Raw genomic sequence first — 17634 nt, forward strand, 5'->3', positions numbered from 1 at the left:
CCCCGTACCCCCCCGTGCCCTCCACGGTGTCCACTCCCCGTGCCCCCCCCCGTGCCCCCCCGTACCCCCCCGTGCCCTCACGGTGTCCACACCCCCCGTGCCCCCCCCCGTGCCCCCCCCGTGCCCCCCGTGCCCCCCTGTGCCCCCCCTCCCTGTACCCCCCCCATGCCCCCCCCGTGCCCCCCCCCGTGCCCTCACGGTGTCCACTCCCCCGTGCCCCCCCCCCGTGGCCCCCCCGTGCTCCCCCGTGCCCCCCCCCGTGCCCCTCACGGTGTCCCCCCCCCCGGTGCCCCCCCAGTGCCCCCCCCGTGCCCTCACGGTGTCCACTCCCCCCGCGGTGAACTCGGTGACCCCCGTGCCCCCCCCCATGCCCCCCCCGTGCCCCCCCCCGTGGTCCCCCCGTGCCCCCCCGTGCCCTCACGGTGTCCACTCCCCCCGCGGTGAACTCGGTGACGTTGGCCTTGATGGAGGGGAGGGGGAGGTGGCCCCTGGAGCAGCAGCTCCGCCAGGACCCCCCCGGGACCCCCCCCCGGGGACCCCCCCCCGGGCCCCCCCGCAGAACTCGCGGTAGATGCGCTGGATGTTCTCGTCGGCCTGCGGGGGGGGGGAGAGGGGGGGGGGCACCGTCAGGGGGTGGGGGGGGGGCATCGGGACCCCCACACACCATCCTGACCCCCCCACCTTCGAGGAAACCCGGGGGGGGGACATGGGGGTGCACCGGGACCCCCCCACACCCTCCTGACCCCCCCGCCCTCGAGGATCCCGGGGGGGGGACATGGGGGGGCACCGGGACCCCCCCACATCCTCCTGACCCCCCCACCCTCGAGGATCCCCGGGGGGGGGACATGGGGGGGCACCGGGACCCCCCCCACACCCTCCTGACCCCCCCGCCCTCGAGGATCCCCGGGGGGGGACATGGGGGGGCACCGGGACCCCCCCACATCCTCCTGACCCCCCCCGCCCTCGAGGATCCCCGGGGGGGGGGACATGGGGGGGCACCGGGACCCCCCCACATCCTCCTGACCCCCCCGCCCTCGAGGATCCCCGGGGGGGGGGACATGGGGGGGCACCGGGACCCCCCCACATCCTCCTGACCCCCCCAACCTCGAGGATCCCCGGGGGGGGGACATGGGGGGGCACCGGGACCCCCCCCACACCCTCCTGACCCCCCCCGCCCTCGAGGATCCCCGGGGGGGGACATGGGGGGGCAACCGGGACCCCCCCCACACCATCCTGACCCCCCCCACCCTCGAGGATCCCCGGGGGGGGACATGGGGGGGCACCGGACCCCCACACACCATCCTGACCCCCCCACCCTCGAGGATCCCCGGGGGGGGACATGGGGGGGCACCGGGACCCCCCCCCCACACCCTCCTGACCCCCCCCGAATCCCCCCCTCTCGAGGATACCGGGGGGGGACATGGGGAGGCACTGGGACCCCCCCACACCCTCCTGACCCCCCCACCCTCGAGGATCCCCGGGGGGGGACATGGGGGGGCACCGGGACCCCCCCACATCCTCCTGACCCCCCCACCCTCGAGGAATCCCGGGGGGGGGACATGGGGGGGCACCGGGACCCCCCCACATCCTCCTGACCCCCCCGCCCTCGAGGATCCCCGGGGGGGACATGGGGGGGCACTGGGACCCCCCCTCACCCCACGGGGGGGGGTCCCACGGGTGGGGGGGGGTCACACGGGGGCGGGGGTCTCAAGGAGGAGGGGGGGGGTCCCACAGGGAGGAGGGTCCTGCGAGGGGGATTCCAAAGGGTTGGGAGGGGGGGGTCCCACGTGGGGGGGGGGGTCCTCGGGGGGATTTCCCAAAGGGTGGGGGTCCCACAGGGTGATCCCACAGGGTGGGGGTCCCACAGGGTAATCCCCCGCAGGGTGGGGGGGTCCCACAGGGGGTTCCCAAAGGGTGGGGGTCCCACAGGGGGGGTCTCGGCAGGGTGGGGGTCCTACAGGGTAATCCCCAAAGGGTGGGGGTCCCGCAGGGTGATCCTCGAAGGGTGGGGGTCCCACAGGGAGTTCCCACAGCGTGGGGGGTCCCACAGGGTGATCCCCAAAGGGTGGGGGTCCCACAGGGTGATCCCCAAAGGATGGGGGTCCCACAGGAGGTTCCCACAGGGTGGGGGGGTCCCACAGGATGATCCCCGCAGGGTGGGGGGTCCCACAGGGTGGGGGGTCCCACAGGGGGTTCCCACAGGGTGGGGGTTCCACAGGGTGATCCCCAAAGGGTGGGGGTCCCACAGGGTGTTCCCACAGCATGGGGGTCCCACAGGGTGTTCCAAAGGTGGGGGTCCCACAGGGTGATCCCGGTAGGGTGGGGGTCCCACAGGGAGTTCCCAAAGGTTGGGGGGTCCCACAGGGGGGTTCCAAAGGGTGGGGGTCCCACAGGGTGATCCCGGCAGGGTGGGGGGTCCCACAGGGTAATCCCCAAAGGGTGGGGGTCCCACAGGGTAATCCCCCACAGCGTGGGGTCCCACAGGGGGTTCCCAAAGGGTGGGGAGTCCCACAGGGAGTTCCCAAAGGGTGGGGGTCCCACAGGGTGATCCCCAAAGAGTGGGGGTCCCACAGGGGGTTCCCACAGCATGGGGGTCCCACAGGGTGATCCCCAAAGGGTGTGGGTCCCACAGGGTGATCCCCGAAGGGTGGGGGTCCCACAGGGGGTTCCCACAGGGTGGGGGTCCCACAGGATGATCCCAGCAGGGGTGGGGGGGGTCCCACAGGGTGTTCCCACAGCATGGGGGGTCCCACAGGGTGATCCCCGCAGGGTGGGGGTCCCACAGGGTGATCCCCACAGGGTGGGGGGTCCCACAGGGAGTTCCTCCAGCGTGGGGGTCCCACGGGGGGGTCCCGTTTCCCCAGGGTGGGGGTCCCACAGGGTAATCCCCAAAGGGTGGGGGTCCCGCGGGGGGTTCCCACAGCGTGGGGGTCCCCACAGGATGATCCCAGGCAGGGTGGGGGGGGTCCACAGGGTGTTCCCACAGCATGGGGGTCCCACAGGATGATCCCAGCAGGGTGGGGGGGGTCCCACAGGGGGTTCCCACAGGGTGGGGGGGTCCCACAGAGGGTTCCCACAGGGTGGGGGTCCCACAGGGTGATCCCTGCAGGGTGGGGGTCCCACGGGGAGTTCCACAGGGTGAGGGTCCCACAGGGAGTTGTCTGCAGGGTGTCCCCGAGGGTGATCACCGCAGGGTGGGGGTCCCACAGGGAGTTCCCACAGGGTGGGGGGGGTCCCACAGAGGGTTCCCACAGGGTGGGGGCCCCACAGGATGATCCCGCAGGGTGGGGGGTCCCACAGGGAGTTCCCACAGCATGGGGGTCCCACGGGGGGGTCCCGTTTCCCCAGGGTGGGGGTCCCACAGGGTAATCCCCAAAGGGTGGGGGTCCCACGGGGGGGTCCCGGTCCCACAGGGCGGGGGTCCCACAGGATGATCCCGGCAGGGTGGGGGTCCCACAGGGTGATCCCCACAGGGTGGGGGGTCCCACAGGGAGTTCCCACAGGGTGGGGGTCCCACAGAGGGTTCCCCCAGGGTGGGGGTCCCACAGGGTGATCCCGGCAGGGTGGGGGTCCCACAGGATGATCCCCAAAGGGTGCGGATCCCACAGGGGGTTCCCACAGGGTGGGGGTCCCACAGGGAGTGTGTCTGCAGGGTGTCCCCGAGGGTGATCACCGCAGGGTGGGGGTCCCACAGGGAGTTCCCAAAGGGTGGGGGTCCCACAGGGAGTTCCCACAGCGTGAGGGTCCCACGGGGGGGTCCCAGTCCCTCAGGGTGGGGGTCCCACAGGGTGATCCCCAAAGGGTGGGGGTCCCATGGGGGGTTCCCACAGCATGGGGGCCCCACAGGATGATCCCCACAGGGTGGGGGGTCCCACAGAGGGTTCCAACAGGGTGGGGGTCCCACAGGGGGTTCCCAAAGGGTGGGGGTCCCACAGGGTGATCCCCAAAGGGTGGGGGGTCCCACAGGATGATTCCCGAAGGGTGGGGGTCTCACAGGGAGTTCCCACAGGGTGAGGGTCCCACAGGGTGATCCCAGCAGGGTGGGGGTCCCACAGGGGGTTCCCAAAGGGTGGGGGTCCCACAGGGGCTTCCCACAGCTTGGGGGTCCCACAGGGTGATCCCAGCAGGGTGGGGGTCCCACAGGGGGTTCCCAAAGGGTGGGGGTCCCACAGGGGCTTCCCACAGCTTGGGGGTCCCACAGGGTGATCCCGGCAGGGTGGGGGTCCCACAGGGTGATCCCCAAAGGGTGGGGGTCCCACAGGGAGTTCCCACAGCGTGGGGGTCCCACAGGGAGTTCCCACAGCGTGGGGGTCCCACAGGGTGATCCCGGCAGGGTGGGGGTCCCACAGGGTGATCCCGGCAGGGTGGGGGTCCCACAGGGGGTTCCCACAGGGTGGGGGTCCCACAGGGTGTTCCCACAGCATGGGGGTCCCACAGGATGATCCCAGCAGGGTGGGGGGGGTCCCACAGGGGGTTCCCACAGGGTGGGGGTCCCACAGAGGGTTCCCACAGGGTGGGGGTCCCACAGGGTGATCCCTGCAGGGTGGGGGTCCCACGGGGAGTTCCCACAGGGTGAGGGTCCCACAGGGAGTGTGTCTGCAGGGTGTCCCCGAGGGTGATCACCGCAGGGTGGGGGTCCCACAGGGAGTTCCCACAGGGTGGGGGGGGTCCCACAGAGGGTTCCCACAGGGTGGGGGCCCCACAGGATGATCCCCGCAGGGTGGGGGGTCCCACAGGGAGTTCCCACAGCATGGGGGTCCCACGGGGGGGTCCCGTTTCCCCAGGGTGGGGGTCCCACAGGGTAATCCCCAAAGGGTGGGGGTCCCACGGGGGGGTCCCGGTCCCACAGGGCGGGGGTCCCACAGGATGATCCCGGCAGGGTGGGGGTCCCACAGGGTGATCCCCACAGGGTGGGGGGTCCCACAGGGAGTTCCCACAGGGTGGGGGTCCCACAGAGGGTTCCCACAGGGTGGGGGTCCCACAGGGTGATCCCGGCAGGGTGGGGGTCCCACAGGATGATCCCCAAAGGGTGCGGATCCCACAGGGGGTTCCCACAGGGTGAGGGTCCCACAGGGAGTGTGTCTGCAGGGTGTCCCCGAGGGTGATCACCGCAGGGTGGGGGTCCCACAGGGAGTTCCCAAAGGGTGGGGGTCCCACAGGGAGTTCCCACAGCGTGAGGGTCCCACGGGGGGGTCCCAGTCCCTCAGGGTGGGGGTCCCACAGGGTGATCCCCAAAGGGTGGGGGTCCCATGGGGGGTTCCCACAGCATGGGGGCCCCACAGGATGATCCCCACAGGGTGGGGGGTCCCACAGGGGGTTCCCACAGCATGGGGGGTCCCACAGGGAGTTCCCCCAGTGTGGGGGTCCCACAGGATGATCCCCGCAGGGTGGGGGGTCCCACAGGGTGATCCCCGCTGGGTGCGGGGGTCCCACAGGGTGGGGGTCCCACGGGGGGGGGTCCCGTTCCCACAGGGTGGGGGTCCCACAGGGAGTTCCCACAGCGTGGGGGTCCCACAGGATGATCCCTGCAGGATGGGGGTCCCACAGGGAGTTCCCACAGGGGGGTCCAAAAGGTGGGGGGTCCCACAGAGGGTTCCGACAGGGTGGGGGTCCCACAGGAGGTTCCAACAGGGTGGGGGGTCCCACAGGGAGTTCCCCCAGCGTGGGGGTCCCACGGGGGGGTCCCGTTCCCCCAGGGTGGGGGTCCCGTTCCCCCAGGGCGGGGGTCCCACAGGGAGTTCCCCCAGCGTGGGGGTCCCACGGGGGGGTCCCGGTCCCTCAGGGCGGGGGTCCCGTTCCCCCCGGGCGGGGGTCCCGCCCCCCTCACCGTGCTGGAAGATGGTGTCCCAGGCCCGGAGGTGCCGCCGCCAGAGCGGGGGGTGCAGGCGGAGCAGGGGGGGCGGCAGGAAGAGGAGGGGCAGGGTGGTCCCCAACATCTCCTCCAGCGCCCCCAGGAACCGCTCGGCCCCCTCGGCCGCCGAGCCCCCCAGCAGCCCCAGGCGCTCCCCGTACAGGGCGTAGCTGCTGGCTGGGGGGGGGTTAATTAGTTAATTAGTTAATTAATTAATTAATTACACCCGGCCCGGGGAAGCCCACCCGCTCCCTGCGCCCCAAAAACGGGGACCCCCCAATCGAGGGGGACAGGGGGTTAATGGGAACACCCAGGGGAGCCCACCCGCTCCCTGCACCCCAAAAACGGGGACCCCCGAATGGGGGGGGACACGGGGTTAGTGGGAACACCCAGGGGAGCCCACCCGCTCCCTGCACCCCAAAAACGGGGACCCCCAAATGGGGGGGACAGGGGGTTAATGGGAACACCCAGCCCGGGGAGCCCACCCGCTCCCTGCACCCCAAAAACGGGGACCCCGTCAGTGGGACCCCGGGGAGACCCCCAGTGGGACCCCAGAAGTGAAGTCTCATCAGTGGGACTCCAACAGGACCCCAAAAACAGGGACCCCCAAATGGGGGGGACACGGGGTTAATGGGAACACCCAGGGGAGCCCACCCGCTCCCTGCGCCCCAAAAACGGGGACCCCCAATTGGAGGGGACACGGGGTTAGTGGGAACACCCAGGGGAGCCCACCCGCTCCCTGCGCCCCCAAAAACAGGGACCCTGTTAGTGGGACCCCGGGGAGACCCCAAAAGGGACCCCAGAAGTGAAGTCCCATTAGTGGGACTCCAACAGGACCCCAAAAACAGGGACCCCCAAATGGGGGGGACACGGGGTTAGTGGGAACACCCAGGGGAGCCCACCCGCTCCCTGCACCCCAAAAACGGGGACCCCCAAATGGGGGGGACAGGGGGTTAATGGGAACACCCAGGGGAGCCCACCCGCTCCCTGCACCCCAAAAACAGGGACCCCGTCAGTGAGAACCCCAACTGGACCCCAAAACAGGGACCCCGTCACCAGGACCCCAAATGAGCCCCCAAAACAGAGACCCCATCAGTGGGGCAACGGCAGTACCCGAAACTGGGGGGGGGACACACTGTCGGCCCCCCCCATCCCACGGGGTCCCTTTGTCACCCACCCATCCCCGGGGGTCCCACGGGGTCCCACTGTCACCCATCCATCCCCTGGGGGTCCCTTTGTCACCCATCCATCCCCTGGGGGTCCCAGGGGGTCCCACTGTCACCCATCCATCCCCTGGGGGTCCCAGGGGGTCCCTTTGTCACCCACCCATCCCCTGGGGGTCCCAGGGGGTCCCACTGTCACCCATCCATCCCCTGGGGGTCCCATGGGGTCCCTTTGTCACCCACCCATCCCCCGAGGGTCCCATGGGGTCCCTTTGTCACCCCCCGTCCCCTGGGGTCGCACTGTCACCTTCCCCCTCTCTTGGGGACCCCACTGTCACCTCCCCCCCACCATCCCATGGGGGTCCCGGGGGTCCCATCCCTCCCCCATCCCGGGGGGTCCCAGGAGTCCCACGGGGTCCCGGTCCCATCGTCCCCCGTCCCGGGGATCCCGGGGGTCCCGGTCTATCCCCCCCCATCCCCTGGGCGTCCCGGGGGTCCCATCGTCACCCATCCCGGGGGGGTCCCGGGGGTCCCGGTCCCATCGTCCCCCATCCCGGGGGTCCCATCATCCCCCATCCCGGGGGTCCCGGTCCCATCGTCCCCCATCTCGGGGGGATCCCGGGGGTCCCGGTCCATCCCTTCCCCATCCCGGGGATCCCGGGGGTCCCATCATCCCCCATCCCGGGGGTCCCGGTCCCATCGTCCCCCATCCCCTCGGCGTCCCGGGGGGTCCCATCGTCCCCCGTCCCGGGGGGATCCCAGGGGTCCCTGGTCCCATCATCCCCCATCCCGGGGGATCCCGGGGGTCCCGGTCCATCCCTCCCCCATCCCGGGGGGTCCCAGGGGTCCCCTCGTCCCCCATCCCGGGGGTGCCGGGGATCTCGGTCCCCCATTCTGGGGGCCGGTCCCATCGTCCCCCATCCCGGGGGGTCCCGGGGGTCCCAATCCATCCCTCCCCCATCCCGGGGGGTCCCAGGGGTCCCCTCGTCCCCCATCCCGGGGGGTGCCGGGGGGTCCCGGGGGTCCCGGTCCATCCCTTCCCCATCCCGGGGGGTCCCGGGGGTCCCGGTCCCATCGTCCCCCAACCCGGGGGGTCCCGGGGGGTCCCGGTCCCATCGTCCCCCGTTCCGGGGGGTCCCGGGGGTCCCGGTCCCATCGTCCCCCATCCCGGGGGTCCCATCCCTCCCCCATCCCATGGGGGTCCCGGTCCCATCGTCCCCCATCCCGGGGGGGTCCCAGGGGTCCTGGTCCCATCGTCCCCCATCCCGGGGGGATCCCGGGGGTCGCAATCCATTCCTCCCCCATCCCGGGGGTCCCGGGGGTCCCGGTCCATCCCCCCCATCCCCTGAGCGTCCCAGGGGTCCCATCGTCCCCCATCCCGGGGGGTCCCGGGGGTCCCAATCCATCCCTCCCCCATCCCATGGGGGTCCCGGGGGTCCCATCGTCCCCCATCCCGGGGGTCTCAATCCATCCCTCCCCCATCCCCTTGGGGGGTTCCCCCCGCTCCCCCCCCCACCCCGGGAGGGGGGTCCCCACGCACCCTCGAGGGTGAAGCGGAAGAGCAGCGGGTGGGGGTCGATGGTCAGGGCCCCCCCGGGGGTCCCGCGCACGCGGCCCCGCAGGGACTCGGCGAAATCCCGGGACACGGAGTCCAGGAGCGGCAGGAACTTGCGGGCCCCCGCCGGGGACAGCACGGCCCGGTTCAGGGCCAGCCGGTCCGAGCGCCACGCGGGGCCGTTCCTGCCCAAAATCACCCCAAAAACCGGGACACGGGGTCAGGGGGGGTCAGGGTGGGTCAGGGTCAGCCGGTCCGAGCGCCACGTGGGGCCGTTCCTGCCCAAAATCACCCCAAAAACCGGGACACGGGGTCAGGGGGGGGTCAGGGACAGACAGTCCGAGCGCCACGCGGGGCCGTTCCTGCCCAAAATCACCCCAAAAATGGGATCGGGGGGGTCAGGGGGAGACAGGGACAGACAGTCCGAGCCCCGTTCCTGCCCCAAATCACCCCAAAAACGGGGACACGGGATCGGGGGGGTCAGGGACAGGGGGTCCGAGCCCCACGCGGGGCCGTTCCTGGCCAAAATCACCCCAAAAACGGGGACACGGGGTCAGGGGGGGTCAGGGCCAGGGGGTCCCAGTCCCACGCGGGGCCGTTCCTACCCGAAATCACCCCAAAAATGGGGTCAGAGGGTGTCGGGGGGAGACAGGGACAGACAGTCTGAGCCCCGTTCCTGCCCCAGATCACCCCAAAAACGGGGACACGGGGTCAGGGGGGTCAGAGGGAGACAGTCCGAGCGCCACGCGGGGCCGTTCCTGCCCAAAATCACCCCAAAAACCGGGACACGGGGTCAGGGGGGGTCAGGGTGGGTCAGGGTCAGCCGGTCCGAGCGCCACGTGGGGCCGTTCCTGCCCAAAATCACCCCAAAAACCGGGACACGGGGTCAGGGGGGGGTCAGGGACAGACAGTCCGAGCGCCACGCGGGGCCGTTCCTGCCCAAAATCACCCCAAAAATGGGATCGGGGGGGTCAGGGGGAGACAGGGACAGACAGTCCGAGCCCCGTTCCTGCCCCAAATCACCCCAAAAACGGGGACACGGGATCGGGGGGGTCAGGGACAGGGGGTCCGAGCCCCACGCGGGGCCGTTCCTGCCCAAAATCACCCCAAAAACCGGGACACGGGGTCAGGGGGGGTCAGGGACAGGGGGTCCCAGCCCCACACGGGGCCGTTCCTGCCCCAAATCACCCCAAAAACGGGGACACGGGGTCAGGGGGGGGCAGGGGGAGACAGGGACAGACAGTCCGAGCCCCGTTCCTGCCCAAAATCACCCCAAAAACGGGGACACGGGGTCAGGGGGGGTCAGGGCCAGGGGGTCCCAGCCCCACGCGGGGCCGTTCCTGCCCCGGGACAACCCAAAAACGGGGACACGGGGTCGGGGGGGGCAGGGTCAGGGGGTCCCAGCCCCACGCGGGGCCGTTCCTGCCCCAAATCACCCCAAAAACGGGGACACGGGGTCAGGGGGGGTCAGGGGGAGCCAGGGACAGACAGTCCGAGCCCCACATGGGGCTGTTCCTGCCCCAAATCACCCCAAAACCGGGGTCGGGGGGTCAGGGGCGGGGCAGGATCAGGGGGTCCCAGCCCCACGTGGGACCATTCCTGCCTCAAATCACCCCAAAAGCAGGGACACGGGGTCAGGGGGGGGTCAGGGGGAGACAGCACCAGGCAGTCCGAGCCCCCCAAAAACGGGGACATGGGGTCAGGGGGAGACAGGGACAGGCAGTTCAAGCCCCACGCGGGGCCGTTCCTGCCCCAAATCACCCCAAAAATGGGGTCGGGGGGGTCAGAGGGAGCCAGGGACAGTTTGAGCCTCACGTGGGGTCGTTCCTGCCTCAAAACACCCCAAAAATGGGGTCGGGGGGTCCCCCCGGGTGAGGAGGGGGGGTCACAGGGGATCATGGGGGTAGGGACACAGGGTCAAGCGGGGTCACGCGGGGTCACGCGGGGTCACGTGGGGTCAGGGAGAGGTCAAAGGTCAGAGCAGGGGCGGGGTTACCACTGCTGCCCCCACCTCACCCCCCCCATCCATTCTGCCCCCCGGTGCCCCCCCACACCCCCCAGTATCCCCATCTCTCTACCTCCAGTGCCTCCCAGTGCTCCCAGTGCCCCCCAGTACCTACCAGTGCCTTCCAGTGCTCCCAGTGCCACCCAGTGCCTCCCAGTGCCTCCCAGTGCCCTCCAGTGCCCCCCAGTGCCGCCCAGTGCCCCCCAGTACCTACCAGTGCCTCCCAGTGCCTCCCGGTGCCCTCCAGTGCCTCCCAGTGCCCCCCAGTGCCTCCCAGTGCCCCCCAGTGCCCTATAGTGTTCCCAGTGCCTCCCAGTGCCCTCCAGTGCCCCCCAGTGCCTCCCAGTGCCCTCCAGTGCCTCCCAGTGCTGCCCAGTGCTCCCAGTGCCCTCCAGTGCCCTCCAGTGCCTCCCGGTGCCCCCCAGTGCTCCCAGAGCCCCCCAATGCCCCCCAGTGCCCCCCAGTGCCTCCCAGTGACTCCCAGTGACTCCCAGTGCCCTCCAGTGCCCCCCAGTGCCTCCCAGTGCCCCCCAGTGCCCCCAGCCCTGCGCCCCCCCCCCCACGCCCATCCCAATGACTCCCAGTGCCTCCCAGTGCTCTCCAGTGCCCCCCAGTGCCCCCATCCCTGCACCCCCCGTCCCCCAACGCCCATCCCAGTGACTCCCAGTGCCTCCCAGTGCCTCCCAGTGCCTCCCAGTGCCCCCATCCCTGCGCCTCCCGCCCCCCCACGCCCATCCCAATGACTCCCAGTGCCTCCCAGTGCCTCCCAGTGCCCTCCAGTGCCCTCCCAGTGCTCTCCAGTGCCCCCCAGTGCCCCCATCCCTGCGCCTCCCGCCCCACCCACGCCCATCCCAATGACTCCCAGTGCCTCCCAGTGCCTCCCAGTGCCTCCCAGTGCCTCCCAGTGCCCCCATCCCTGCGCCTCCCGCCCCCCCACGCCCATCCCAATGACTCCCAGTGCCTCCCAGTGCCTCCCAGTGCCCTCCAGTGCCCTCCCAGTGCTCTCCAGTGCCCCCCAGTGCCCCCATCCCTGCGCCTCCCGCCCCACCCACGCCCATCCCAATGACTCCCAGTGCCTCCCAGTGCCTCCCAGTGCCTCCCAGTGCCTCCCAGTGCCCCCATCCCTGCGCCTCCCACCCCCCAACGCCCATCCCAGTGCCCCCCAGTGCCTCCCAGTGCCCCCTAGTGCCCCCATCCCTGCGCCTCCCGCCCCCCCACGCCCATCCCAATGACTCCCAGTGCCTCCCAGTGCCTCCCAGTGCCTCCAGCCCTGCGCCCCCCGCCCCCCCACACCCATCCCAGTGACCCCCAGCGACTCCCAGTGCCTTCCAGTGCCCCCCAGTGCCCCCATCCCTGCACCCCCCGCCCCCCAACGCCCATCCCAGTGACTCCCAGTGCCCCCCAGTGCCTCCCAGTGCCCTCCAGTGCCCTCCCAGTGCTCTCCAGTGCCCCCCAGTGCCCCCATCCCTGCGCCCCCCGCCCCACCCACGCCCATCCCAATGACTCCCAGTGCCTCCCAGTGCCCCCCAGTGCCCCCATCCCTGCACCCCCCGCCCCCCAACGCCCATCCCAGTGACTCCCAGTGCCTCCCAGTGCCTCCCAGTGCCCCCCAGTGCCCCCCAGTGCCCCCCCGTGCCCGCGGGGGTCTCACAGGAGGAAGAGCCCGCAGCGGTGGGCGCGCAGGCTGCGGTGGGCGCTCCAGGCGGCGATGCCCATGCGGCGGGGGAAGGGACCCTCCGCCCGGAGCAGCTGAGCCGCGTCCCGGGGCAGCAGAACGTTCACGCAGTCCAGGGAGCCCACCCGCTCCCTGCGCCCCAAAAACGGGGACCCCCGGATCGGGGGGGACGCGGGGTTAGCGGGAAAAACCAGCCCGGGGAGCCCACCCGCTCCCTGCGCCCCAAAAACGGGGGGGACACGGGGTTAATGGGAACACCCGGCCCGGGGAGCCCACCCGCTCCCTGCACCCCAAAAACGGGGACCCCCGATCGGGGGGGACAGGGGGTTAGCGGGAACACCCAGGGGAGCCCACCCGCTCCCTGCGCCCCAAAAACGGGGACCCCCGGATCGGGGGGGACACGGGGTTAATGGGAACACCCAAGGGAGCCCACCCGCTCCCTGCGCCCCAAAAACGGGGACCCCCGGATCGGGGGGGACACGGGGTTAGTGGGAACAAACAGCCCGGGGAGCCCACTCGCTCCCTGCGCCCCAAAAACGGGGACCCCCCCAATCGGGGGGGACACGGGGTTAATGGGAACACCCGGCCCGGGGAAGCCCACCCGCTCCCTGCGCCCCAAAAACGGGGACCCCCGATCGGGGGGGACAGGGGGTTAGCGGGAACACCCAGGGGAGCCCACCCGCTCCCTGCGCCCCAAAAACGGGGACCCCGTCAGTGGGACCTCGGAACTGGGATCCCATCAGTGGGACCCTAATAGGACCCCAAAACAGGGACCCCCGAATGGGGGGGACACGGGGTTAGTGGGAACACCCAGGGGAGCTCACCCGCTCCCTGCACCCCAAAAACGGGGACCCCCAAATGGGGGGGACACGGGGTTAATGGGAACACCCGGCCCGGGGAGCCCACCCGCTCCCTGCGCCCCAAAAACGGGGGGAACACGGGGTTAATGGGAACAAACAGCCCGGGGAGCCCACCCGCTCCCTGCGCCCCAAAAACGGGGACCCCCCAATCGGGGGGGACAGGGGGTTAGCGGGAAAAACCAGTCCGGGGAGCCCACCCGCTCCCTGCACCCCAAAAACGGGGACCCCCGGATCGGGGGGGACACGGGGTTAGCGGGAAAAACCAGCCCGGGGAACCCACTCGATCCCTGCGCCCCAAAAACGGGGACCCCCGGATCGGGGGGGACACGGGGTTAATGGGAACAAACAGCCCGGGGAGCTCACCCGCTCCCTGCACCCCAAAAACGGGGACCCCCAAATGGGGGGGCCACGGGGTTAATGGGAACACCCGGCCCGGGGAGCCCACCCGCTCCCTGCGCCCCAAAAACGGGGACCCCGTCAGTGGGACCCCGGAACTGGGATCCCATCCGTGGGACCCCCAATAGGACCCCAAAACAGGGACCCCCGAATGGGGGGGACACGGGGTTAATGGGAACACCCAGGGGAGCCCACCCACTCCCTGCACCCCAAAAACGGGGACCCCCAAATGAGGGGGGGACACGGGGTTAATGGGAACACCCAGGGGAGCCCACCCGCTCCCTGCGCCCCAAAAACGGGGACCCCCGGATCGGGGGGGACAGGGGGTTAGTGGGAAAAACCAGCCCGGGGAGCCCACCCGCTCCCTGCACCCCAAAAACAGGGACCCCCCAAATGGAGGGGACACGGGGTTAATGGGAACACCCAGGGGAGCCCACCCGCTCCCTGCGCCCCAAAAACGGGGACCCCCGATCGGGGGGGACAGGGGGTTAGTGGGAAAAACCAGTCCGGGGAGCCCACCCGCTCCCTGCACCCCAAAAACGGGGACTCCCCAATCGGGGGGGACACGGGGTTAGTGGGAACAAACAGCCCGGGGAGCCCACTCGATCCCTGCACCCCAAAAACAGGGACCCCCAGATCGGGGGGGACAGGGGGTTAGCGGGAACAAACAGCCCGGGGAGCCCACCCGCTCCCTGCACCCCAAAAACGGGGACCCCCGATCGGGGGGGACAGGGGGTTAGCGGGAACACCCAGGGGAGCCCACCTGCTCCCTGCACCCCAAAAACGGGGACTCCCCAATCGGGGGGGACACGGGGTTAATGGGAGCACCCAAGGGAACCCACCCGCTCCCTGCACCCCAAAAACGGGGACCCCCGTCAGTGGGACCCCGGTGAGACCCCCGCTGGGACCCCGGAACTGGGATCCCATCAGTGGGACCCCCAATAGGACCCCAAAAGAGGGACCCCCAAGCTGGGACCCCCAAATGAGGGGACACGGGGTCCATGGGGAACACCCAGCTCAGGGACCCCACCCGCTCCCTGCACCCCAAAAACAGGGACCCCCGCATCAGTGAGAACCCCAGCTGGACCCCAAAACAGGGACCCCGACAGTAGGACCCCCAGTGGGACCCCCAAAACCGAGACCCCATCAGTGGGACCCCCAAATTGGGGTTCAACAGGAACCACCCCCCCCGCACCCCTCAACGGGGACCCCCCAAATAAAGGGGACCCCCCAAATGGGGGCCACCCCACCCACCCCGGGGGAACCCGGATGGGACGGGGCCAACCGAGACCACCCACCCGAGGGGGTCCCCCCGCCCCGGGGGTCCCCGGGATGATTTGGGGGTCCCCGGTCACCACCCCCCGTGTCCCTTCACCCCGGGGGTCCCCGGGATGGTTTGGGGGTCCCCGGGATGATTTGGGGGTCCCCGGGATGGTTTGGGGGTCCCCGGTCACCCCCCTGGGGGGTCCCCACCTGTAGACGGGTCCGAAGCACTGGAAGCCCCCCCGGGGGTCCCCAGTCACCACCCCTCGTGTCCCTTCACCCCGGGGGTCCCGGGATGATTTGGGGGTCCCCGGGATGGTTTGGGGGTCCCCGGTCACCACCCCCCGTGTCCCTTCACCCCGGGGGTCCCCGGGACGGTTTGGGGGTCCCCGGTCACCACCCCCCGTGTCCCTCCACCCTGGGGGTCCCCGGGATGGTTTGGGGGTCCCCGGTCCCCCCCCCGGGGGGGTCCCCACCTGTAGACGAGTCCGAGGCGCTGGAAGCCCCCCCGGGGGGTCCCCGGTCACCACCCCCCGTGTTCCTCCACCCCGGGGGTCCCCGGGATGATTTGGGGGTCCCTGGTCACCACCCCCCGCGTCCCTCCACCCCGGGGGTCTCCGGGATGGTTTGGGGGTCCCCGGTCACCACCCCCCGTGTCCCTCCACCCCGGGATGGTTTGGGGGTCCCCGGGATGATTTGGGGGTCCCCGGGATGGTTTGGGGGTCCCCGGTCCCCCCCCCCCGGGGGGGTCCCCACCTGTAGACGGGTCCGAGGCGCTGGAAGCCCCCCTCCATGCGCCGGTGGAAGTCCTGGAAGCCCCCCCGGCTCCAGAGGCGCAGGAGGTTGACCCAGCGGTTGTGGCCGGCCCGGGGGATCTCCTCGAAGGGTCGCACCCCCTTTTCCGCGGGGGGGGGACCCCCCGAGCTCAGCGCCCGCCGCGCCCCCCGGCCCCACAGCCAGCCCGGGGCCCCCATGGCTGCGACCACCCCCGGCACGGGCCCCCCTTTTATCGCCCGTGGCCAAGGACGACCCCGCCGGAGAGGGGGCCGGGGAGGGGGCCGGGGACACCCCCGGGATGTGGGGCTGGGGAGGGGGCCGGGGACACCCCCGGGATCGGGGACACCCCCGGGATGTGGGGCTGGGGAGGGGGCCGGGGACACCCCCAGGATCGGGGACACCCCCGGGATGTGGGGCTGGGGAGGGTCCCCCAGGATCGGGGACACCCCCGGGATGTGGGGCCCAAGGATCCCCGGTATCCGGGTGTTCCCGGGATATGGGGCACCCTGAGATGTGGGGCACCCTGGGATGTGTGGTATCCCCGGGATATGGGGCACCCCGGGATGTGGGGTATCCCCGGGCTATGGGGTATCCTCAGGATGTGGGGTATCCCCGGGATGTGGGGTATCCTCAGGATGTGGGGCACCCTGAGATGTGGGGCACCCCGGGATATGGGGCACCCCGGGATGTGGGGCACCCCGGGCTGTGGGGTACCCTGAGATGTGGGGCACCCCGGGCTGTGGGGTATCCCCGGGCTATGGGGTATCCCCAGGATGTGGGGTATCCCCGGGATGTGGGGTATCCTCAGGATGTGGGGCACCCTGAGATGTGGGGCACCCCGGGATATGGGGCACCCCGGGATGTGGGGTATCCTCAGGATGTGGGGTATCCCTGGGCTGTGGGGCACCCTGAGATGTGGGGCACCCCGGGATTTGGGGTATCCCCGGGATGTGGGATATCCTCAGGATGTGGGGTATCCTCAGGATGTGGGGCACCCCGGGGACACGTGGCACCCCCGGGAATAGGGGGCTAGCGAGGGGTCCGGAGGGACCCCAGGAACTGGGGCACCCCCGAGATGTGGGGAACCCTTAAGATGGGGGGGCACCCCCGGCTATGGGGCACCCCCGGGCTGTGGGGCCCAAGGACTCCCGGGATATGGGGCACCCCGAGATGTGGGGCCCAAGGACCCCCGGGATATGGGGCACCCCGGCTATGGGGCACCCCCACCCTATGGGGCACCCCCGGCTATGGGGCACCCCCGGGATGTGGGGCCCAAGGACCCCCGGGATTTGGGGCACCCCCGCCCCATGGGGCACCCCCGGGCCGTGGGGCAATCCCGGGATGTGGGGCCGGGAAGGGGTCCGAGGGACACCCCAACCCCTGCCCCACAGCCCCCTGCCCCACAGCCCCCCACATCCAGCCCCACACCGAGGGGGGTTTCTTTGGTGGGGGTGTCTGGGGGGGTTCTTTGGTGGGGGTGTCTGGGGGGTTTCTTTGGTGGGGGTGTCTGGGGGGTTCTTTAGTGGGGGTGTCTGGGGGGGGTCGTGCCCCCCCTCCCGCGCCCGGCGCTGACGCCGGAGCTAAAAATATCCCGGGGGGGCAGCGGGGTCAGGGCCCCGCGCGATTTGTGGGGCGGGGCGGCCCTGGAGGGGCCGGGGCGGGGGGGGACCCTCGGGGGGGGGGGTCCCGGGGATCGGGAGGGGTCCCAGGGGTAGGTCGGGGGTCCCGTGGGTGGGGGCGACCCACGGTTTGGGAGTCCTGTGGTTCGGGGGTCCCGTGGGTGGGTGGGGGGTCCCGGGGATCGGGGGGGTCCCATGGGTTGGAGGGTGTCGGTAGGTCGGGGGTCCCATGGGTGGGGGGTCCCGGGGATCGGGGGGGGTCCCATGGGTTGGAGGGTGTCGGTAGGTCGGGGGACCCGTGAGTGGGGGGAACCCGCGGTTTGGGGGTCCCGTGGGTGGGGGGACCCGCGGTTTGGGAGTCCTCTGGTTCGGGGGTCCCGTGGGTGGGGGGGTCCCACGGTTTGGGGGTCCCGTGGGTGGGAGGGGACCCGCGGTTTGGGGGTTCTGTGGTTCGGGGGTCCCGTGGGTGG

At 71.3% G+C, this 17634-nt stretch overlaps 1 protein-coding gene across 1 annotated transcript; it reads right to left on the reverse strand.

The window, feature by feature from the left end:
* Positions 1-421: 421 nt before the first annotated feature.
* LOC127466173 (cytochrome P450 11B, mitochondrial-like) lies at positions 422-15742 on the reverse strand (the record flags this gene model as incomplete). The annotated part of the gene is given in 7 exon segments (XM_051776775.1): positions 422-487; positions 489-509; positions 550-594; positions 5733-6028; positions 8555-8754; positions 12226-12381; positions 15525-15742. Coding segments are annotated over 7 exon segments (1002 nt in total), but the record flags the coding sequence as incomplete, so codon positions are not given.
* Between the last annotated feature and the right edge of the window lie 1892 nt (positions 15743-17634).

Source organism: Manacus candei, unplaced genomic scaffold, assembly GCF_025592945.1.
Source record: "Manacus candei isolate 608988 ecotype Guabito, Panama unplaced genomic scaffold, ASM2559294v1 h1tg000629l, whole genome shotgun sequence".
Classification (NCBI taxonomy): Eukaryota; Metazoa; Chordata; class Aves; order Passeriformes; family Pipridae; genus Manacus; species Manacus candei.